The sequence below is a fragment of the Anomaloglossus baeobatrachus genome, chromosome 8 (genome assembly GCF_048569485.1).
Source record: "Anomaloglossus baeobatrachus isolate aAnoBae1 chromosome 8, aAnoBae1.hap1, whole genome shotgun sequence".
In the NCBI taxonomy this organism is placed as follows: Eukaryota; Metazoa; Chordata; class Amphibia; order Anura; family Aromobatidae; genus Anomaloglossus; species Anomaloglossus baeobatrachus.
The window spans coordinates 74,376,428-74,395,561 of NC_134360.1; the positions used below are offsets into that span (position 1 = coordinate 74,376,428).

Genomic DNA, 19,134 nt, shown 5'->3' on the forward strand with positions numbered 1-19,134 from the left:
TCCCCCTGAGAATCTGTCTCCAGAGCTAATGTTACAAGAAAAGGGGTGTTACCAGTGTGAGACATGTAATGACCGATAGTCTGCTCTCCTGATATTTCTGCAGAGCTGTGGCAGATTATAACTAGCACAGTTAAGTAGAACTGAGTTTTGTCTCATTACAAACACCTGCAGCTAGTCATCTCTTAGGGCTGCCAGCTCTGCTATACTGCCAGCCACCTCGGCTATACCGCCACCTCGGCTATACCGCCACTCCCCCATTGGCTGCCTGTGAGAAATGGAAGCTAAAGAATAGTGCTGCCAGTTCTGCTGCAGAGCTGTGCCTGATTACAAATCTGACAGGAGAACTGTTGCTGTAGATGTATTTGTAATGAGACAAAGCTCAGCTCTGCTGTAGTGTGTTAGTGATAATCACACACTGCTCTGTAGTGAGATCAGACTGTCAGCCATTACACGTCTCACACAGGTAACACCCCCTTTCATTTATAATAAGCTCTGGAGGCAGATTCTCAGGGAGATCTATGTTCGGCATATAGATCTTAACAGCTCATTTACATATAATAAAAATGTGAAATTACTCTGGAATAAGACATTGGATCAAAGATATAAGGGTATCATTGTATTACATTTTCTATGTCCTGCATGTCCATACAGATGACTTAAAAGAGGGTTGAGAAAAAAAAAAAAAAAAAAGTGGGACAATAAACAAAAATTGGCTATGCAGGGAAAGGGTTAAACAGGTTGCAATGTGGACAATCTCCCGCACGTTTCCTGTTCGTGGGACTAAACATCTCGGCTACAACAGTTATTTCTGTGCAATGTCTGAGAAATGCAGATAACCTCTCACTGCTGGAAAGATACAGGAGCCCATAGCACACATACAAGTCTGCAAGATATGTGATATTTCACACCATTTCTGAGAGTGCAACCATAGCACCATCTTACCACTTCTCAGATACTCGGTGCAGAGGTGCCCAGCCTCGCAGTAATTCCTTCCCTGTGACACTGGGATAGGTTTCATGTTCCCCGCTCTCCCAGTGTCTGGGCTGGCGCTGAGCAGCGTGGAGGTCAGAACGTGGATCAGTTCTTTCAGGACATTTTTCGTGCATTGAGATCCACCAACCAATCCATTTGCAGGAAAGAAAAATGGCTTCAGCTGGCGAGCGAGCTCATTCAGATCAGAGAGGTACTCCTGGTCATCACGGCAGCCGTAGATCAATTCTCCATTCTTTAAGAAAACAAAACAAGCTGTTTACAATTCTCACATCATTATTTATTTTTTAAAGGGAATGCCCACATCCATGGTAAATTTAATTTTTTTTTTTTTTTTTTTAACTTAAATGCTTGTATTCAAGGCTAAAATAAAATAAATAAAAATTTCAAATTGCTTTTGTTAAAAATGATGCACCACTTTGCTTTTACAGGCTCACCATGCAATATAATGTACACATACATGATTGCAGGGGTCCCAATGTGTGGCGAGGGCTCAGGAACAGAATTCCCTCCACCCACAGAGAGGCATCTGTCTAACAGCCATGGTCGGAGAAGAGCTTGGACCACGGTTAACTGTTTAAAACGCTGCTGACAATCTCGGATGTCGCTCTAGAATGCAATTGCAAGGCGACGATGGGTTACTTTGACAACCAGGGGTCTGCTAAAGGCCCCAGTCACCGCCAATTTGGTCATCCTCCGAAGTTAAACATCTTTAAAGTGGTCTGACACTGAAACATAAAAAAAAATTATAAAAATATAAAATTGCAAAGCCGCACCATTCCCCTCCCCCTCATTAAAATAAGGAAATGTAGGACGTGACCTGAACATTGCGCCTGCAGTGAGAGGTCCGCTGTCCTGCCGCCATCCAGCAGCTTTCACTGGCTACCCACGTTAACAAAATGAAGGGGAAAACTGGCCTATGGTCTCGGGTACCCTCCGGTGTCCCCCAGTGCTGCACAAAATCGGATATCACTAGATACCTTGCGCCCTCTCCCAGGTGCTCCTCCTGCCCTCACATTTCTGGCGCTGAGAATTTTCGTTGCACCCGGCATAAGGCACACACTCCCTCCTCCCCTGCGGCGGAGTCTGGTCGAGACTCACCAGCAAGGTGGCCTGGCGGTTCTTTGCAGGGCACGGAGCGCCCCGAGCTTATCCCCGGGAAAGGCACTCCCCGAGCTAGCCATGTGTTATGTCATGGCGGACGCGATGGGAGCTGGAGACAAATACATGGAGCGATCTTCCCCATCCCCTCCTGCAGTGTGGCAAGAGAAGAGTAATTGACTGCTGCAAACTGTTAAGTCACACACAGCACTCTGCATCATCACTATCTCCTACTGGGTCCCCCTCAGAAATGAATGTGGTGGTTACAGAGGACATACGTGAGGTCTATGAGGTGGCCATGATAACGTCTCCCTCCTCCCATTCCTTCACAGGGCCTGAGCTCACAGTATAAGTGGGCCTTTACAGTTCCGTGTTAGCAGGGGGACCCCAGCCCTAACAAGACCTGGGCACGACATGTCCGACCTCAGTTTGTAAATCAAAGCCATCCCCACGAAATCTGATATTGAAGGCTATATTACCCGCTTAGAGGCAGGCTGCAAAACAGAGATATGCTCTCTCAATTAGGACATAAGCCTAATCAATAATACTCTACAGGCTCTGGAGTCTTCCACCCTGGACCTATATCCACAGCAAAAGGTGAAAAAGGAAACAATTGACCAGGACTCTCACCCTATTCCATTACTGTTTGACATGGTGAACAACGCTGAGAACAAGAAAAAGAGAAATATCAGACTTTGCAGCCTACCGGAGACAATCAAGATAGAGGACCTAGTGCCAACTCTGCAAGACATATTACTAGAACGTCCCGCTAGTACCCTAATTGAAATGAACAGAGTCCACCAAACACTTGGCCCCAAAAGCCTGGATCCAGCAAGGTCATGGGATGTTATCTGTAGGATCCACTTTTTTCAACTTAAGGAGGCCATTATGAGGACGGCGTTGGAAAAAGGCATCCTTGACTTTGATGTGAGTCCGTTATACATTCTCATAGATCTCTCACGCACAATACTAGATAAAAAGAGAGCTCTGAGACCACTACTTCAGACCCTCCATGAGAGGAATATTTCATATTCTTAGGAATACCAGTTTCAACTTCAAGTACGAAAAGGTTCCATTCTAATTAGACTGCGCTCGCCATCTGACCTCCCAGAGTTTTCTTCAGCCTTGGAGCTACCTGCAATCTCAATATCAGAGTGGCCCCTCATAGCACCTTTTCAACAGAAAGGAACACGTTGAGAGGGAACATCTGCCTACGGTGAACGAACAGCCAGGAAACAAAGATCCCAAAGCCCTTCTAAAGTTCCTCTGGACGCTCCCATATTCTATTTCTTGGTACTTGTTTACATCAGAGAGACACTTGAGTGATGGTGGCATCTTTCGTAGTGGGGACTGATTTACCTACGTTTGGCTACCAAGATATGGGTCTACACACTAAGGTCAGGGTCCATATATCCAGACTTCATCTCCTTTCAAAATTGTTCCACATCATACCTAACATTTTCAAACAGTGGTGTTGATTGACTGTTATGATCAAGTATCTACGCCCTGATATACTTTTCTCTCAACAACTAAGAGTTTTATAACAATAGTATTAAGTTGACTAATGGAATATCATATGTGTTGGGACCTGTCGACCCCATGAATTATTATAACTGTCTTTTTCTCTTTCCTATAAACACCCTACAGACAATCGTGAGGCATAGGCTTAGCAGGCTAGGTGGTGTCATAGTACCAGTTACCCCTCAAGCTAGGGTGTGTTCATTGTACACAAAATTACAGTTTTCTCTGATCGTAAAGTCCTTTGGCTTTTTGTTCTTTTTTGTTCTTTCACGTCTTAATTTCTTGCTTTTTTTCATCAGGTTTTACCAATTGTTCAGCTTTCCTCTCAACAACATCTCCCCCCCCCCCCCCCCCGTCACCTCACGTTTCCCTTTCTACCCCCCAGGCGAGACAGATATATTCATTGTTAGAAGGCATCTTTGAACCTTTGCTCCTTGAACATTTTTCCCTCCCTGAGAAGAGATCAGGTTTTATACCACATGCAGAAAAAGCTTATACATATTCTTATGCTTCAAGAAACACACCTTAGAGCGGACCACATACCTGCACTTAAGTATAGATAATACGGCTGTTTGTTTCATAGCACCAATCCAGACTCTTAAGGCTAGTTTCACAATTGCGTTGAACGGCATCCGTTGCACTGAGTTGTGTGACAAATGCAACGGATCGTACAAAACAACGGAAAGCTTTTTTTAAAAATTTTTTTTCTGCTTTACAGTTTTACCGGCAGCAGACTATTGTGAACGATCAGCTGATCACCTGGCTGCCGCGCTCAGCTGAGCGCTCTCAAAAGCCGGCTGCCGGGCGCTCAGCTCAGCGCTCTCAAAAGCCGGCTGCCGGGCGCTCAGCTCAGCGCTCTCAAAAGCCGGATGCCGGGCGCTCAGCGCTCTCAAAAGCCGGTTGCCGGGCGCTCAGCTCAGCGCTCTCAAAGCCGATCGTTCGGCCACCGAGAGACAAAATAAAGTTTCTGTGATTAAAAAAAAGAAAAAAAAGATGAGCATGTGCAGTGAAAAAAATAAAGGATTCCGCCGCTCAAAAAACGTTACATGCTGCGTTCCTTCCGCCCGGCGGAAGCAACGCAGCGTTGGCCAGCGGAAGCAACGCAGGTACTTCTATCACAATCCGTCATCCATACAAGTCTATGGGAAACAGCAGAATCCATTAACTGATTCTGCGGTTTTCCAAAAGGGCGGATTGCGATTGAAGGTAGTTAACGCAAGCGTGAACCTAGCCCAAGTCAAAGGGTGGCAGCATTGCATTTCACAAATTACTAGTGCAGGTAATCACTTCTAAATCTTACCAAAAATGGGTATATTTTTATTAAGATCCGTCTGTACAATCAAGTGTTCACTATTGCTAATTTTTAATCACCCAAATCAGGAACACATATACCTGCAAGATCTATCCAACCCTTATTGCTACCTTTGGCGAAGGTTCCTTGATTCCCGGAGGGGATGAGGTATTGGATCGGGCAATTGACACATCCTAGGGTCAGTCCAGCAGAAAAAACCTTTTTCTCATTAGTCCCGGTTTCTCATATTAACTCCATGGTGTGGTCTGACCATACCCCATTTTTTTCTCCCTAACCCTTCAAGGCTCAACCTCGGTAGACTGGCTATGGTCGCCAAATCCAGCTTTACTCAAAGATATCACCTACCAGGCAGCGATCAGATTTTCTTCATTTCTACCAAAAGAACCCTTCCCCCTTGCCATTCCAGTGGGAGGCCCTTAAAGGGGTCATAAGAGGCATGCTCATCTAGGAAGGTTCCAGAATTAAAACACAGAGCTGGCAATACCGAGAGATTATTGACTGACATTTATCGATTAGAAATAGATCATAAACAAATCCAGAATCCTTAAATTCAAGAAAACGTATTAAATGCCAGAGTGGATCGGAGATCCCTGTTTGACTCTGTCAGCCCGACCTCAAAAATTTCTCTAGGGGCTCTCTAATAAACCGGGAAGCGCCCTGGCAACATTTCTAAACCACGGCTCACCCTCAACATTTATCCCCACAATCAAATCTCCACTAGGAAACTCCATTCACGGACCTAAGGAAATTACGGATGACTTTCAGGATTACTATCGTTCTCTTTATAATCTTTCAGGCCCGTTGGCAGACATGTCCCCGACAGATTTTCTGGCAAAAAGACCAATATTGCCAGAACTCCCCTTCCCCCTCTTTCTCAGGAAGAGTCTTTATTGTTGGATAAGCAGTTTTCAGAACAAGAAACCCTTGGGACTATAAAGGCAGTATAAAATGGTAACCTGACGGGTTCTCGGCAAATTTTTACAAATTGTTTTTGACTGACACCATTCAAGACCAAAATCTATTTTGGAAGATTCTCCCTTTGCCATCCAAACACTCAAGACTATTATCACAGTCATTCCCAAACCTGGGAAAGATCTCTTCTTATCCTCCAACCACCGTCCCATCTCGCTAATTAAAGTCGACGTCAAAGTCTTTGCAAAACTTATAGCCAACAGATTAGGTCCCTGTTGCCCGGTTCTATTCATACTGATCAGACGGGAATTATCCAATATAGAGAAGCGAGGCACACTACCAATAAGACTTTACTTCTTATATAACTTCTCTCAATTAACGCGGACAAAACATTCGATCGCATTAACTGGACATTTCTCTGTTCTTCCTTGAGACAGCTAGGCATCAAAGAAGGAATGATGGGAAGAATGTTCTACAGCAAAACCCTACAGCGTGAATTTGTGTTAATATGCTCTCCACCCCTCTCAAAATCGCTAATGGGACAAGGCAGGGGTGTCCCCTCTCACCGCTATTATACGTAATCGCAATGGAACACCTAGAAATAGTCCTTAGAAAAGTCCCCTGATATTGTTGGGTTCAAAATAGACCAAAACCATTTTAAATTCGCTCTTGAAGCTGATGACTTACTTGTATACTTCTGAAACCCCAACATTTCTATCCCACTAATAATTCATGTGTTCCAACAATTCGGTGCAGTAACTAACTTTAACTTGGACTGAAAGAGAGAAGGTTGTGCTCCGCTTTCTTGGCTCAGGAGAATAAACTCCATAAAGATGGATATCCTACCACGTTTTCTGCATCTTTTTTGAAAGCGCTCAATACATTTCTTTGAGGAACATGTAGATCACGGCTCAGATTCGAAATCTTGTCTAGATCTAAGACGAAATGTTTGAGCTGGTCTTCTGAATTTTGAAAAATATTAGTGTTCTCCTATCTAGATTTCTGGACTGGTGATTCAATGAAACTAAAACAATGGGTAATTATTGAGAAACCTTTATCCCCGTTACTCCTTAAACAACTATTATGGATCCCAATGAACTACAGGACATCTACCTCTGAGTTTGGCACCTCTTACCCTGGCCCTTTTGTTGTTCAGGTATAGACTCTTAAAAAAATGCAAGCTTTCTCAGACTGGGTCATATGATCCCTCTTTTTGATAACCTAGACTTTTCCCAGGCAACGGGGAGATACCGCTTTTTTGTGTTGGCAGTCCTGGATGGGGTAGGACTGGGGCAGGTGATTGATAGGCTTTCTAGGTCTCCTTAGTTGGTGGCTTTGCAGGAGACGTGACCAGGGACAACATCTCTGTCTTGACTAGAGTTTCAGGTTCTTCCCTTCCATCCTTGATCCTTTACCTGGGCTCCGGTAACGTGTGAAGCCACTTGGCTTCAGTTGGGTTTTTTTGGTTTTTTTTTTGCCTATTCAGGTTGTTGCTATGCTTGTACAGGCCCAACCATCCACAAGTTTTTACCTGATTCTATTTATAATGGTGTGGTTACAGGGCCCCTTCTCAATTGGTATTACAGCACATATGGGATACTTTGTTCAGGTTCATTGTTCACATTTGTGGCAGCCTGCATATACATATTATACAGTGTGTCAACTCATATCCTATCCACCGTCATTAACTTGAGAACGGTGGCAGCTATAGGCATAGAAGTGGTGTCTAGGTATAGTAAAGTAGCCATGCGCTACGCAATGAAACCACCTATAGCACTACCTGGTGGAAAACAACAGAGTTAGCATGTTTATTTCAAAAAAGGAACGAGAGAGAAAAAAAGTGAATTAAAAATTTGTAGGGCATCATCAATTCAATACGAATCGACACCTTGCATACAGAAATGCTATGATATGAAACCTATGACCCCACAAAACATTGAATGCTGGTCATGCATATGTCGCTCATGTAACTTTGATGCTCAAAGTGGCCACCTTCAGCTGCAATGCACATCTGGACTCTGCACAGGATACTGTATCTTTCTGCCTGTTGTGCAATATGGTAGGTGACACGTTTGCACAAGCATCTGGGATACGTCGTCGTAGGTCCAGCAATGTTGGTGGAGGGGTTGCATACACCTGCTGTTTGATGTGACCTCACAGAAAGAAGTCCAATGGGGTCAGGTCAGGCGAGCGTGGAGGCCACTCCACACAGCCACCATACCCAATGACTTGTAGGAAGGTCTCCATGAGGTATCACTTCACGTCCACAGCCTTGTGAGTTTTACACATTCTAATCATAGCATTCCTGTATGTAAGGTGCCGATTTGTACTGAATTGATGATGCCCTACAACTTTGCAATTCACTTTTTTTCTCTATCTCGTTCTGTTTTCGAGCTAAAAATGCTAACTCCGTTGTTTTCCACCAGGTGGCGCTATAGGTGGTTTCATTGCGTAGCGCATGGCTACTTTGCTATACCTAGACACCACTTCTATGCCTATAGCTGCCACTGTTCTCAAATTAATGGCGGTGGACCAGATATGGGTGGACACACTGTATATAGATATATATGTGGTATCCTATTGTGTTGTTAACTGCAACTGATCAAAGTGATGGAAGTGTTTTGTATATATGTCTGATTTGAGGTGACTTTAAATGTATATGTCGTTCGCCATTCTGTTATAAATACATTTTTGATATGTATTTGCACAAACCAAGGTTCTTTTTTGGACACTGACCATTTTACAAAGCATGGTGCCTTACATGTACTAGTTGGTTGGTCAAAGTATGGTTTTTGGGTACATGGCTTTGCTTTAATCTGGTAGGTGGTACCCAGCCCCTTTTCTGTATAATTAAGATAAATGCCGTCAATCAACACTGAAAAATGGCACTTGAAAAGGAGAAAAATACATGAAAGCATAAAAATGAAATTTGTCTGTGTAAGGGAAGGGATGTGGCCGGTCATAAGTCAGCTGAGAGGCGTTAAAAAGAAGGTGTTGTGCCATCATCAGAAGAAACTCACTAACCAATTCTCTGTCATCTCCTTCTGTAGAGCAACGCAGAGGCTAATCAAGGCGAATGCTGCTGCATTTTTCATGAAACAAACGTTATTTTGAGCCAAAAATACAAGCATTTTAGTGACAAAAAAAAAAAAAAATTACCCTCAAGAAGTGGACAATCCCTTTAATTCAAAGGAAGCAAAGACTGACAATTGTACACAGGACCGACACATATGGACTTGTTACCTTAAAGATTTTTAAGTTATTTTGGGACTCCTGAAGTAAACTCATCAAGGCAAAATGCATCCTCTGCTTGTGGCTACAAAGAAAAAGAAAATTCTTAATAATGGCATAATACCCTTCAGTATGACGTACAGTGACGGAGGAGGATCAGACTCGCTACCGAGCTCATATCATAAGCTGATCTGTATAACGTAAAAAAGACCTTTTATTATACTCACCTGAGGAGCGGTCAAGGCCCACAGGGCATCGCTGCTCTCGGACCGCCACCTCCTCCATCTTGTGCAATCACCGTCCTCCTTCCCAGCCCCGTGTGGATGACGCGTCCTACATCATCCACACAAGAGGCCTCCATTGCGCTCCTGCGCATGTGCATTTTGGTCTACCCTACTGAGGGCAGAGCAAAGTACTGAAATACGCAGGTGCGAGGAAAGGCCAAAGACCACCTGCGCATGCGCACTACAATATCTTGATCTGCCCTCAGCAAGGCAGAGAAAAGTGCATATGCACAGCTGCACAAAGGAGGACACTGTGTGGATGACGTAAGACGCATCATCTATATGGAGCTGGGTAGGAGGACGGCATCTGCACAAAAATGAGGAGGCGCCGGACAGAGAGCAGCGACACCCATCAGACCGGTCCGCCTCCTAGGTGAGTGAGTATTATAAAGGTGTGTTTTGTTACACAGAGAAGCCTGGGCACCTAAATACAGCATTCTAGGATACTATATATATATAAGGGCTGACTGGACTCTGGACAGCATACTCTATCTTGCTGCATGTTGTGACTGCAGTTTATAGGGGCCAAATCTAGTGACAGGTTCCCTTTAAGTTATCCCCTATCCATAGATTGAGCCATCGTTAACTGGTACACTAGGGGTCTGACCACTGGGCCCCCCTCATTATTCTGAGATTGGGGATCCAGTAGTAAATTATTTTTCAGCTTGAGTATAGGGGTTAACATCACATTTTGGGAATAACCCCCTTAACATTTGCGATGCTGTTAGTTTTTAAGTTTCACAGAAATTAAGTGCATGTGAAAAGCAATAAAGACGTACCCAGAAAAAAGATCCAGGGGGCAGTATTTGCTAATCCGCTTCCATTTCCCTTTGGCAATCTGCAAAAAAAATGACAAAAAATTGTTACAATCAAAAACAAGTTTATGATGTTCTCAAACAATGCTGAGGCCCCATGTGTAGACAACACGACTGTGCTGCTCTGATGACTTCACGTCCCGTGTGGCCATGTCGTATTCCTCTTACTCACTGATCCAGGGGAGACTCAGGTTAATGTTCAGGTTAAGTTAGTCACAAATTATTCATACCTCTTATCTTGTATATACAGGACGCGCTCCACATTCCCTGCTTTGTAATAGAGGAGAAAACGTCCGGATCTGCATGTGCTTAACACGTAGACCCTAACCAGATAACGATAGAGTGCTAAAGATTTACGGTGATTGGTGCTGGGTATTAATCCAGCACCAATGTAAACTGGTAGTGAGAGGGTGAAGCATCTGCAATCTTATGCGGGCGTCACACGATACGATCTATCGTGCGATCGCACAAGCGATAGTCTCCGCCCCCGACGTTTGTGCGTCAGGGGCATATCGCTGCCCATGTCGCACAAAGTCGTTAAACGCCCATCACACGAATTTACCTGCGGAGCGACGTCGCAGTGGGCGGCGAACATCCTCTTCCTGAAGAAGGTGGGACGTTCGGCGTAACAGCGACGTCACACAGTCGCCGGCCAATAGAAGCGGAGGAACGGAGATGAGCGGGACGTAAACATCCCGCCCACCTCCTTCCTTCAGCATTGCCGGCGGCCGCAGGTAAGCTGCAGTTCATCGTTCCCGGGGTGTCAGACGGAGTGATGTGTGCTACCCCAGGTACGATGAACAACCGGCGCAAAGAAAAATAAACGACGTGTAACCGATACCGATTTGCGTTAGTCCTGAGACGCTCGTAGGTGTCACACGAAACGACATCGCAAACGATGCCGGATGTGCGGAACGAAAACAGTGACCCCGACGACATATCGCACGATAGATCGTCTCGTGTGACGCCCGCATTACAGTAGCAGGTCCGATTCCCCACTACAGAAAGTGCTCATTGGTGCGGTCACAGGCTCAGTAGGATCTGGCGATTACATGATCACTAGGTCTCTGCCAGCACAGAACCGCCCCGATTATCACAGCAAGGCTGTTTTCCCCTGTAACTGAAACTCCTATGGATGCCCAAGGTACAGTGGGAAAAAAAATCTTGATGAGCTTCAAGAGGTAGTCACCGGAAATGGTTCTCACTTCACAGGTGTGCCCTGTCAGGTTCAATAAGTGGGATTTCTTGCCTTATAAATGGGGTTGGGACCATCAGCTGTGTTGTGCAGAAGTCTGGTGGATACACAGCTGTCCTACTGAATAGACTGTTAGAATTTGTATTATGGCAATAAAAAAGCAGCTGAGTAAAGGAAAACGAGTGGCCATCATTACTTTAAAAAAATGAAGGTCAGTCAGTCCGAAAAATTGGGAAAACTTTGAAAGTGTCCCCAAGTGCAGTGGCAGAAACCATCCAATGCTACAAAGAAACTGGCTCACATGAGCACCGCCCCAGGAAAGGAAGACCAAGAGTCACCTCTGCTGCGGAAGATAAGTTTATCCGAGTCACTAGCCTCAGAAATCGCAGGTTAACAGCAGCTCAGATTAGAGACCAGGTCAATGCCACACAGAGTTCTAGCAGCACACACATCTCTAGAACAACTGTTAACCCCTTAACGACCCATGACGTACTAGATACGTCATGGATCGTGTGCCGGTAAGCCCCGCCCCCTGCCGCCGGCAGGCGGCGGCGAGACGCGCACATATCAGCTGTTATCAACAGCTGATATGTGTGCCTGCTAGCCGCGGGTGGAATCGCTTCCACCCGCGGCCATTAACCCCTTATATTTCGCTGCCAAAGTCTTGGCAGCGATATGTATATGGGCGCCGCCATGACAGTGACTTACCCCGCCCCCACCGGAAGTCACGTGACATGATCACGTGACTTTCGGCGGTTGCCATGGTAGCACAGGGTCATGTGATGACGCCTGTAGCTAACATGAGTCACTTCCTCTCAATGCCGGAATACAGCCGGCATTGAAAGTGAAGCAGCAAATCTGCAGTTCTCAGCTCTGTAGCTGAGATCTGCAGATAGTGCAGAGCGATCGGATTGCTGATCGCAATAGCCCCCTAGGGGGACTAGTAAAATAAATAAAAAAAAGTAAAAAAAAAAAAAAAGTTTTAAAAAATTAAAAAAAAAAATAAAAAACCTAAAAGTTCAAATCACCCCCCTTTCACCCCATTGAAAATTAAAGGGTTAAAAAAATAAAAAATACACACATATTTGGTATCGCCACGTTCAGAAATGCCCGATCTATCAAAATATAAAATCAATGAATCTGATCAGTAAACGGCGTAGCGGCAAAAAAATTCCAGACGCCAAAATTACGTTTTTTGGTCGCCGCAAATTTTGCGCAAAATGCAATAACAGGCGATCAAAACGTAGCATCTGCGCAAAAATGGTACCGTTAAGAACGTCAGGTCGAGACGCAAAAAATAAGCCATCACTGAGCCTCAGATCCTGAAAAATGAGAACGCTACGGGTTTTGGAAAATGGCGCAAAACGTGCGCCACGTTTTTTGGACAAGCTTGTGAATTTTTTTTAACCCCTTAGATACAAGTAAACCTATACATGTTTGGTGTCTACAAACTCGCACCGACCTGAGGCATCATACCCACACATCAGTTTTACCATATAGTGAACACGGTGAATAAAATATCCCAAAAACTATTGTACAATCCCACTTTTTTTGCAATTTTTCCACACTTGGAATTTTTTTGCTGTTTTCCAGTACACTATATGGTAAAACTTATGGTTTCATTTAAAAGTACAACTCGTCCCGCAAAAAACAAGCCCTCATATGGCAAGATTGATGGAAAAATAAAAAAGTTACGCCTCTCGGAAGAAGGGGAGCAAAAAACAAAAACGCAAAAACGGAAAGTGCCCGGGGGCTGAAGGGGTTAAGAGGAGACTTTGTGCAGCAGGCCTTCATGGTAAAAGAGCTGCTAGGAAACCACTGCTAAGGACAGGCAACAAGCAGAAGAGACTTGTTTGGGCTAAAGAACACAAGGAATGGACATTAGACCAGTGGAAATCTGTGCTTTGGTCTGATGAGTACAAATTTGAGATCTTTGGATCCAACCACCGTGTCTTTGTAGAAAAGGTGAATGGATGGACTCCATCCATGGAGGTGTGACGGTGTGGGGGTGCTTTGCTGGTGACACTGTTGGGGAAGGCATACTGAACCAGCATGGCTACCACAGCATCTTGTAGCGGCATGCTATTCCATCCGGTTTGCGTTTAGTTGGACCATAATATATTTTTCAACAGGACAATCACCCCAAACACACCTCCAGGCTGTGTAAGGGCTATTTGACTAAGAAGGAGAGTGATGGGGTGCTACACCAGATGACCTGGTCTCCACAGTCACCAGACCTGAACCCAATCGAGATAGTTTTGGGTGAGCTGGACCGCAGAGTGAAGGCAAAAGGGCCAACAAGTGCTAAGCATCTCTGGGAACTCAATCAAGACTGTTGGAAAACCATTTCCAGTGACTACGTCTTGAAGCTCATCAAGAGAATGCCAAGAGTGTGAAAGCAGTAATCAAAGCAAAAGGCGGCTACTTTGAAGAACCTAGAATATAAGACATATTTTCAGTTGTTTCACACTTTTTTGTTAAGTATTTCATTCCACATGTGTTAATTCATAGTTCTGATGCCTTCAATGTGAATCTACAGTTTTCAGTCATGAAAATAAAGAAAACTCTGAATGAGGTGTGTCCAAACTTTTGGTCTGTACTGTGTAAAATTTATATATATTATATATATACACACACACACATATACATACACATATATACATCTCTATGACAATGTTTCCTCTTGTAGTGTGTGTATGTGTATGGTGTTGCCCAGGATAGTGTCTGCCTCTCAGTCTGTCTGCCTGCCTCTCAGTCTGTCTGCCTGCCTGCCTCTCAGTCTGTCTGCCTGCCTGCCTCTCAGTCTGTCTGCCTGCCTCTCAGTCTGTCTGTCTGCCTGCCTCTCAGTCTGTCTGTCTGCCTGCCTCTCAGTCTGTCTGTCTGCCTGCCTCTCAGTCTGTCTGCCTCTCCACCGACATCTTATTACCTCACACATAAGCTTGTTATACTAGGACTGTCCTTTGTTCTTATAGCAACCAAATCACAGCTCCTATTAATAGCCAGCAGCTCGCAGCTCCATTTACTTTAAAGGAGGCATGTTTTTTGGAGAGTAACTGTAAAGCGCGGGGTTACATTTTCTTGTCAAAACATAGTCTATGATGTTCCCTGAGTCACATGGGGTGTCTGTGCAAAATTTTGTGATTGTAAATGTGACAGTGCGGATTCCTTTAGCGCACAAGCACACGCACACACACACACCTTTATATATTGGATATATTCCAATTTTTCCCAGCATAAAACAAAATCTCTGAGCCATAGCAAGGGGAAAAAAAAAAAAAAAAAAAGATAGCCGCCATTAATGCCCATTCAGGTGTAGTCACTTAAGGGATTTCAATTGTTCAGTTCCATGTATACACTGTAAGCCGCCGGCGGTTCCGTGTAATGACAGCAGCAGCATGTATACAGGCGGGGTCTTCGTAATGTACATATACTGTATATTAACCTGTGAGATCTCACAGGTTAATATTTATTTACTCACTTATATAGCGCCATTAATTTCTTCACAATCACAGATTGTGGCCGACCATCTAAGGTGTATTGGGGGTTTGCAGACTTTTCTCCAGCTGATTATGTCAAGGGGAAAAAAAAAAGCATAGTCTGCTGAATTACAGCACGCAATCCTTTTATATCCTCTCTCACCATTGAAAACATGCATGAGGGCGACAGAGAGAGCGGTCGGCTAAATAAGTGCACCTAAGATGTATGGGGAGGGAGGGGTGGGGGGGGGCGCGCCTAAAGTCTCAGGGTCATTGATTGGAAACTCATTCTATCTACTCTAGGAGCTTTAAGTATCAAAAAGATGAAACTTAAAATGCAAAATGGTCACAAGATCCCAGTCCTGTTTGTTAGGGAAATAGTCTTTCCTCTGCCAAAACATATTCAGGGAAATGAAAATAAACTCATTTACCTAGAAGTCTCTGCCAAGCTCTAAATGGCGTTCACAGTAAAATTAGTAGCTGGGGCTATGGGAGATCTCTGGGGTGTTGTCTATGCACAGTGCAGATGCTACGAACCTTTAGATGCTGGTGCATACAGAAGCGACACACCTTCTTCTTAATCTCCTTTGTGATATGGACTGAAGATGGGATAAATCCACATTTGGGCTACATTATAAAAGAAAAGAAAACATTGTGAATATCTGCAGGCGGCTTGGTATATAAACGTTTTACAATACACAGTGCAAACAAGAGTTAACAATAGTGTGTGGGGCTGAGCCTGGTGCTGGACACAGATGAAACAGGAACAGGAATACAATGCAGCCCATTCAGGGCAACAAACCCCGGCTCACCCAAGCCGGATCTCGGGAACATAACACCTCTGGGAAGATCTCCCCGCAGTGACTGCACTCCCGTGTATACTGGACAGGAGCAATGCCAGTCATGCCGGCTGTACTCCTCATGTAGCATGATAGGTGTGTGCTGCTTTCGATACATATGCAATACTCCATGACACATTTTTGAAATATTTTTTGTAAGGGTATGCTACTATAAAGATGCAAATTTGGGGCTGGGAAATTTGCAGTGTATTACAACAGAAGCCATAATGGAGAATGAGAATTTACCATCATTCACGATTTGGTGCTGACGACACCAAACTATGTAGGATATGGAAAATTGACACTGTGTATGGGATTGCTAGTAAAGTGTCAGTCTTTGCTGATGACACCAAACTATGTAAGATACTAAAACCTAACCTTGACAGTGCAATATTACAAAAAGATCTGGATAAGATGTCTAAATGGGCAGACACTTGCAAATGAGATTTAATGTTGATAAATGTAAAGTAATGCACCTAGGACGGAGTAATCCTATAGCTGCGTATATATGAAATGGAGGTAAGCTCAGGACTACAGAACAGGAGAAGGACTTTGGTATTCTCATTACAAATAAGCTGAGCAGCAGCACTCAATGTCAGGCAGCAGCTGCTAAAGCAAACAAGATTTTAGGGTGTATAAAAAGAGAGATTAGATCCCGTGATCCCAACATATTATTACCACTCTATAAATCACTTGTAAGGCCACATCTGGAATACGGGATCCAGTTTTGGGCTCCACATTTTAAAAAGGACATTCAGAAGTGACAGTCAGTTCAAATGAGGGCAACTAGACTACTACAAGGAATGGAAGGCCTCCCATATGATGACAGGTTGAAAATGTTAGATATGTTTAGCTTAGAAAAAAGACATCTCAGAGGAGATCTCATTTATATGTATAAATACATGTGTGGTCAATATAAAGGACTGGCACATGACTTATTTCTTCCGAAGACAATACTAAGGACCAGGGGGCATTCACTGCGAGTGGAAGAAAAGCGATTCCGGCAGCTAAATAGGAAAGGGTTCTTTACAGTTAGAGCAGTCAGACTGTGGAATGCCCTACCACAAGAGGTAGTAATGGCGGATACTATAACAGCTTTTAAAAAAGGGCTGGATGATTTCCTCAGTACACACAACATTGTTGGTTAAAAATTAGTGACAAAATGTAGAACTGGTGGAGGAAGGTTGAACTAGATGGACCTAGGTCTTTTTTCAACCTATGTAATGATGTTTGTGTTTTAAAAAATAAAAAACCCATAATGGTAACAAAAGAGCAGTGATGTGTCACATGATCCCCCTCAACCAGTCAGGAGCTGTGAAAAAAGAGAATTTTGTTTACTTACCGTAAATTCTTTTTTTTGTAGTTCCGACATGGGAGACCCAAACCATGGGTGTATAGCTAGCGCCTCCGGAGGACACACAAAGTACTACACTCAAACGTGTAGCTCCTCCCTCCGGGCTATATACACTCCCTGGATGACAATCTACCCAGTTCAGTGCAAAAGCTGAAGGAGGACATCCACCCATAAGTAGAGATAGAGTAAAACTCGGCAAAACCAGAACTCTGTCTACTAACAACAGCCGGTGAAACACACGGAACTAAAAAACTGCCAACAGGCAACAGGGAGAGTGCTGGGTCTCCCATGTCGGAACTACAAGAAAAAGAATTTACGGTAAGTAAACAAAATTCTCTTTTTCTTTATTGTTCCTTCCATGGGAGACCCAAACCATGGGACGTTCCAAAGCAGTCCATGGGTGAGAAATAAACCAAACTGAGAAGTAGGCAAAACCTAACTTCACAAATGGGCGACAGCCGCCTGAAGGATGCGTCTGCCCAAGCTCGCATCTGCCGAAGCATGAGCATGCACTTGGTAGTGCTTCGAAAAAGTGTGCAGACTGGACCAAGTGGCAGCCTGACACACCTGCTGAGCCGTAGCCTGGTGCCTGAAAGCCCAGGAGGCACCGACAGCTCTGGTCGAGTGCGCCTTAATCCCTGGTGGGGAAGGCACCTGAGAACACTGGTAGGCATCGGCGATAGCCGACCTAACCCAACGAGCCAGGGTCGGTTTAGAAGCAGAGAGACCCTTGCGCTGACCCGTGGTTAGCACAAAAAGTGAGGTGCACCGCCGAAAAACGGCGGTGCGTGACACATAGATTCGGAGCGCCCGCACCAAATCCAAGGTGTGCAACGCCTTCTCAAAGCGATGCACAGGGGCCGGACAAAGAGAGGGCAATGAAATGTCCTGGTTAAGGTGGAAGGAAGACACCACCTTAGGGAGAAAGTCCGGAGTCAGACGAAGAACCACCTTGTCTTGGTGGAACACCAAAAAGGGGGATTCCGAAGAAAGCGCAGCCAAATCAGAAACTCTCCTGAGAGAAGTTATGGCTACTAGAAAGACAACTTTCTGTGAAAGTCTAGACAAAGGAACCTCCCTGAGAGGCTCAAAAGGGGGTTTCTGTAAGGCCGTGATGACCAGATTAAGGTCCCAGGGATCCAAGGGCCGCCGGTAAGGAGGGATGATGTGAGATGCGCCCTGCATGAAGGTGCGCACCTGAGCCAGTCGGGCGATACGCCGCTGGAACAATACCGACAAAGCCGACACCTGTCCCTTGAGGGAATTGAGGGACAGACCTAACTGTAGACCTGACTGTAGAAAAGACAGGCTGGTCGGCAAGGAGAACGGCCAAGGAGCATGGCCGGAAGAACGACACCAGGACAGGAAAATTCTCCAAGTCCTGTGGTAAATCTTGGCCGAGGAAGACTTCCGAGCCTGAGTCATGGTGGAGATGACCTCAGAGGGAATGCCTGAAGCCGTCAGGATCCAGGACTCAAGAGCCACGCCGTCAATCTGAGAGCCGCAGAATTCTGGCGGAAGAACGGACCTTGAGAGAGAAGGTCTGGGCGGTCCGGGAGATGCCACGGCACCTCTACGGACAGGCGGAGCAGGTCTGGGTACCAAGCTCGCCTGGGCCAGTCCGGAGCAATGAGTATGACTCGACGGCCCTCCGTTCCGATCTTGCGCAGAACCCTGGGCAAGAGCGCTAGAGGGGGAAACACATAGGCCAGACGGAACTGAGACCAATCTTGAACCAGTGCGTCTGCTGCGAAGGCTTGAGGATCGTGGGAGCGAGCCACGTAAACCGGAACCTTGTTGTTGTGCCGGGAAGCCATTAGATCCACTTCCGGAGTGCCCCACTTGCGGCAGATCGATCTGAACACTGACGGATGCAGGGCCCACTCGCCGCCGTCCACGGTTTGACGGCTGAGATAATCGGCCTCCCAGTTTTCCACGCCTGGGATGTGGACTGCAGATATGGTGGACTTGAAGTCCTCCGTCCACTGGAGGATTCGTTGAACCTCCAACATCGCCAGACGGCTGTGAGTCCCGCCCTGGTGATTGATGTAGGCAACCGCTGTCGCGTTGTCCGACTGAACCCGAATGTGCTTGCCCGCCAACA

At 45.2% G+C, this 19,134-nt stretch overlaps 1 protein-coding gene across 1 annotated transcript in view; it reads right to left on the bottom strand.

The window, feature by feature from the left end:
• Nucleotides 1-19,134, bottom strand: part of LOC142249856 (inositol-pentakisphosphate 2-kinase-like) — a 123,993-nt gene that overhangs the window by 17,091 nt on the left and 87,768 nt on the right. Inside the window, exons 6-9 of the mRNA XM_075321793.1 lie at nucleotides 15,375-15,464; nucleotides 10,131-10,189; nucleotides 9,080-9,152; nucleotides 943-1,225 (exon numbers count right to left, since the gene is read on the bottom strand). Of these exons, the coding sequence (XP_075177908.1) occupies nucleotides 943-1,225; nucleotides 9,080-9,152; nucleotides 10,131-10,189; nucleotides 15,375-15,464 (505 nt within the window). The remainder of the gene's footprint in view (nucleotides 1-942; nucleotides 1,226-9,079; nucleotides 9,153-10,130; nucleotides 10,190-15,374; nucleotides 15,465-19,134) is intronic.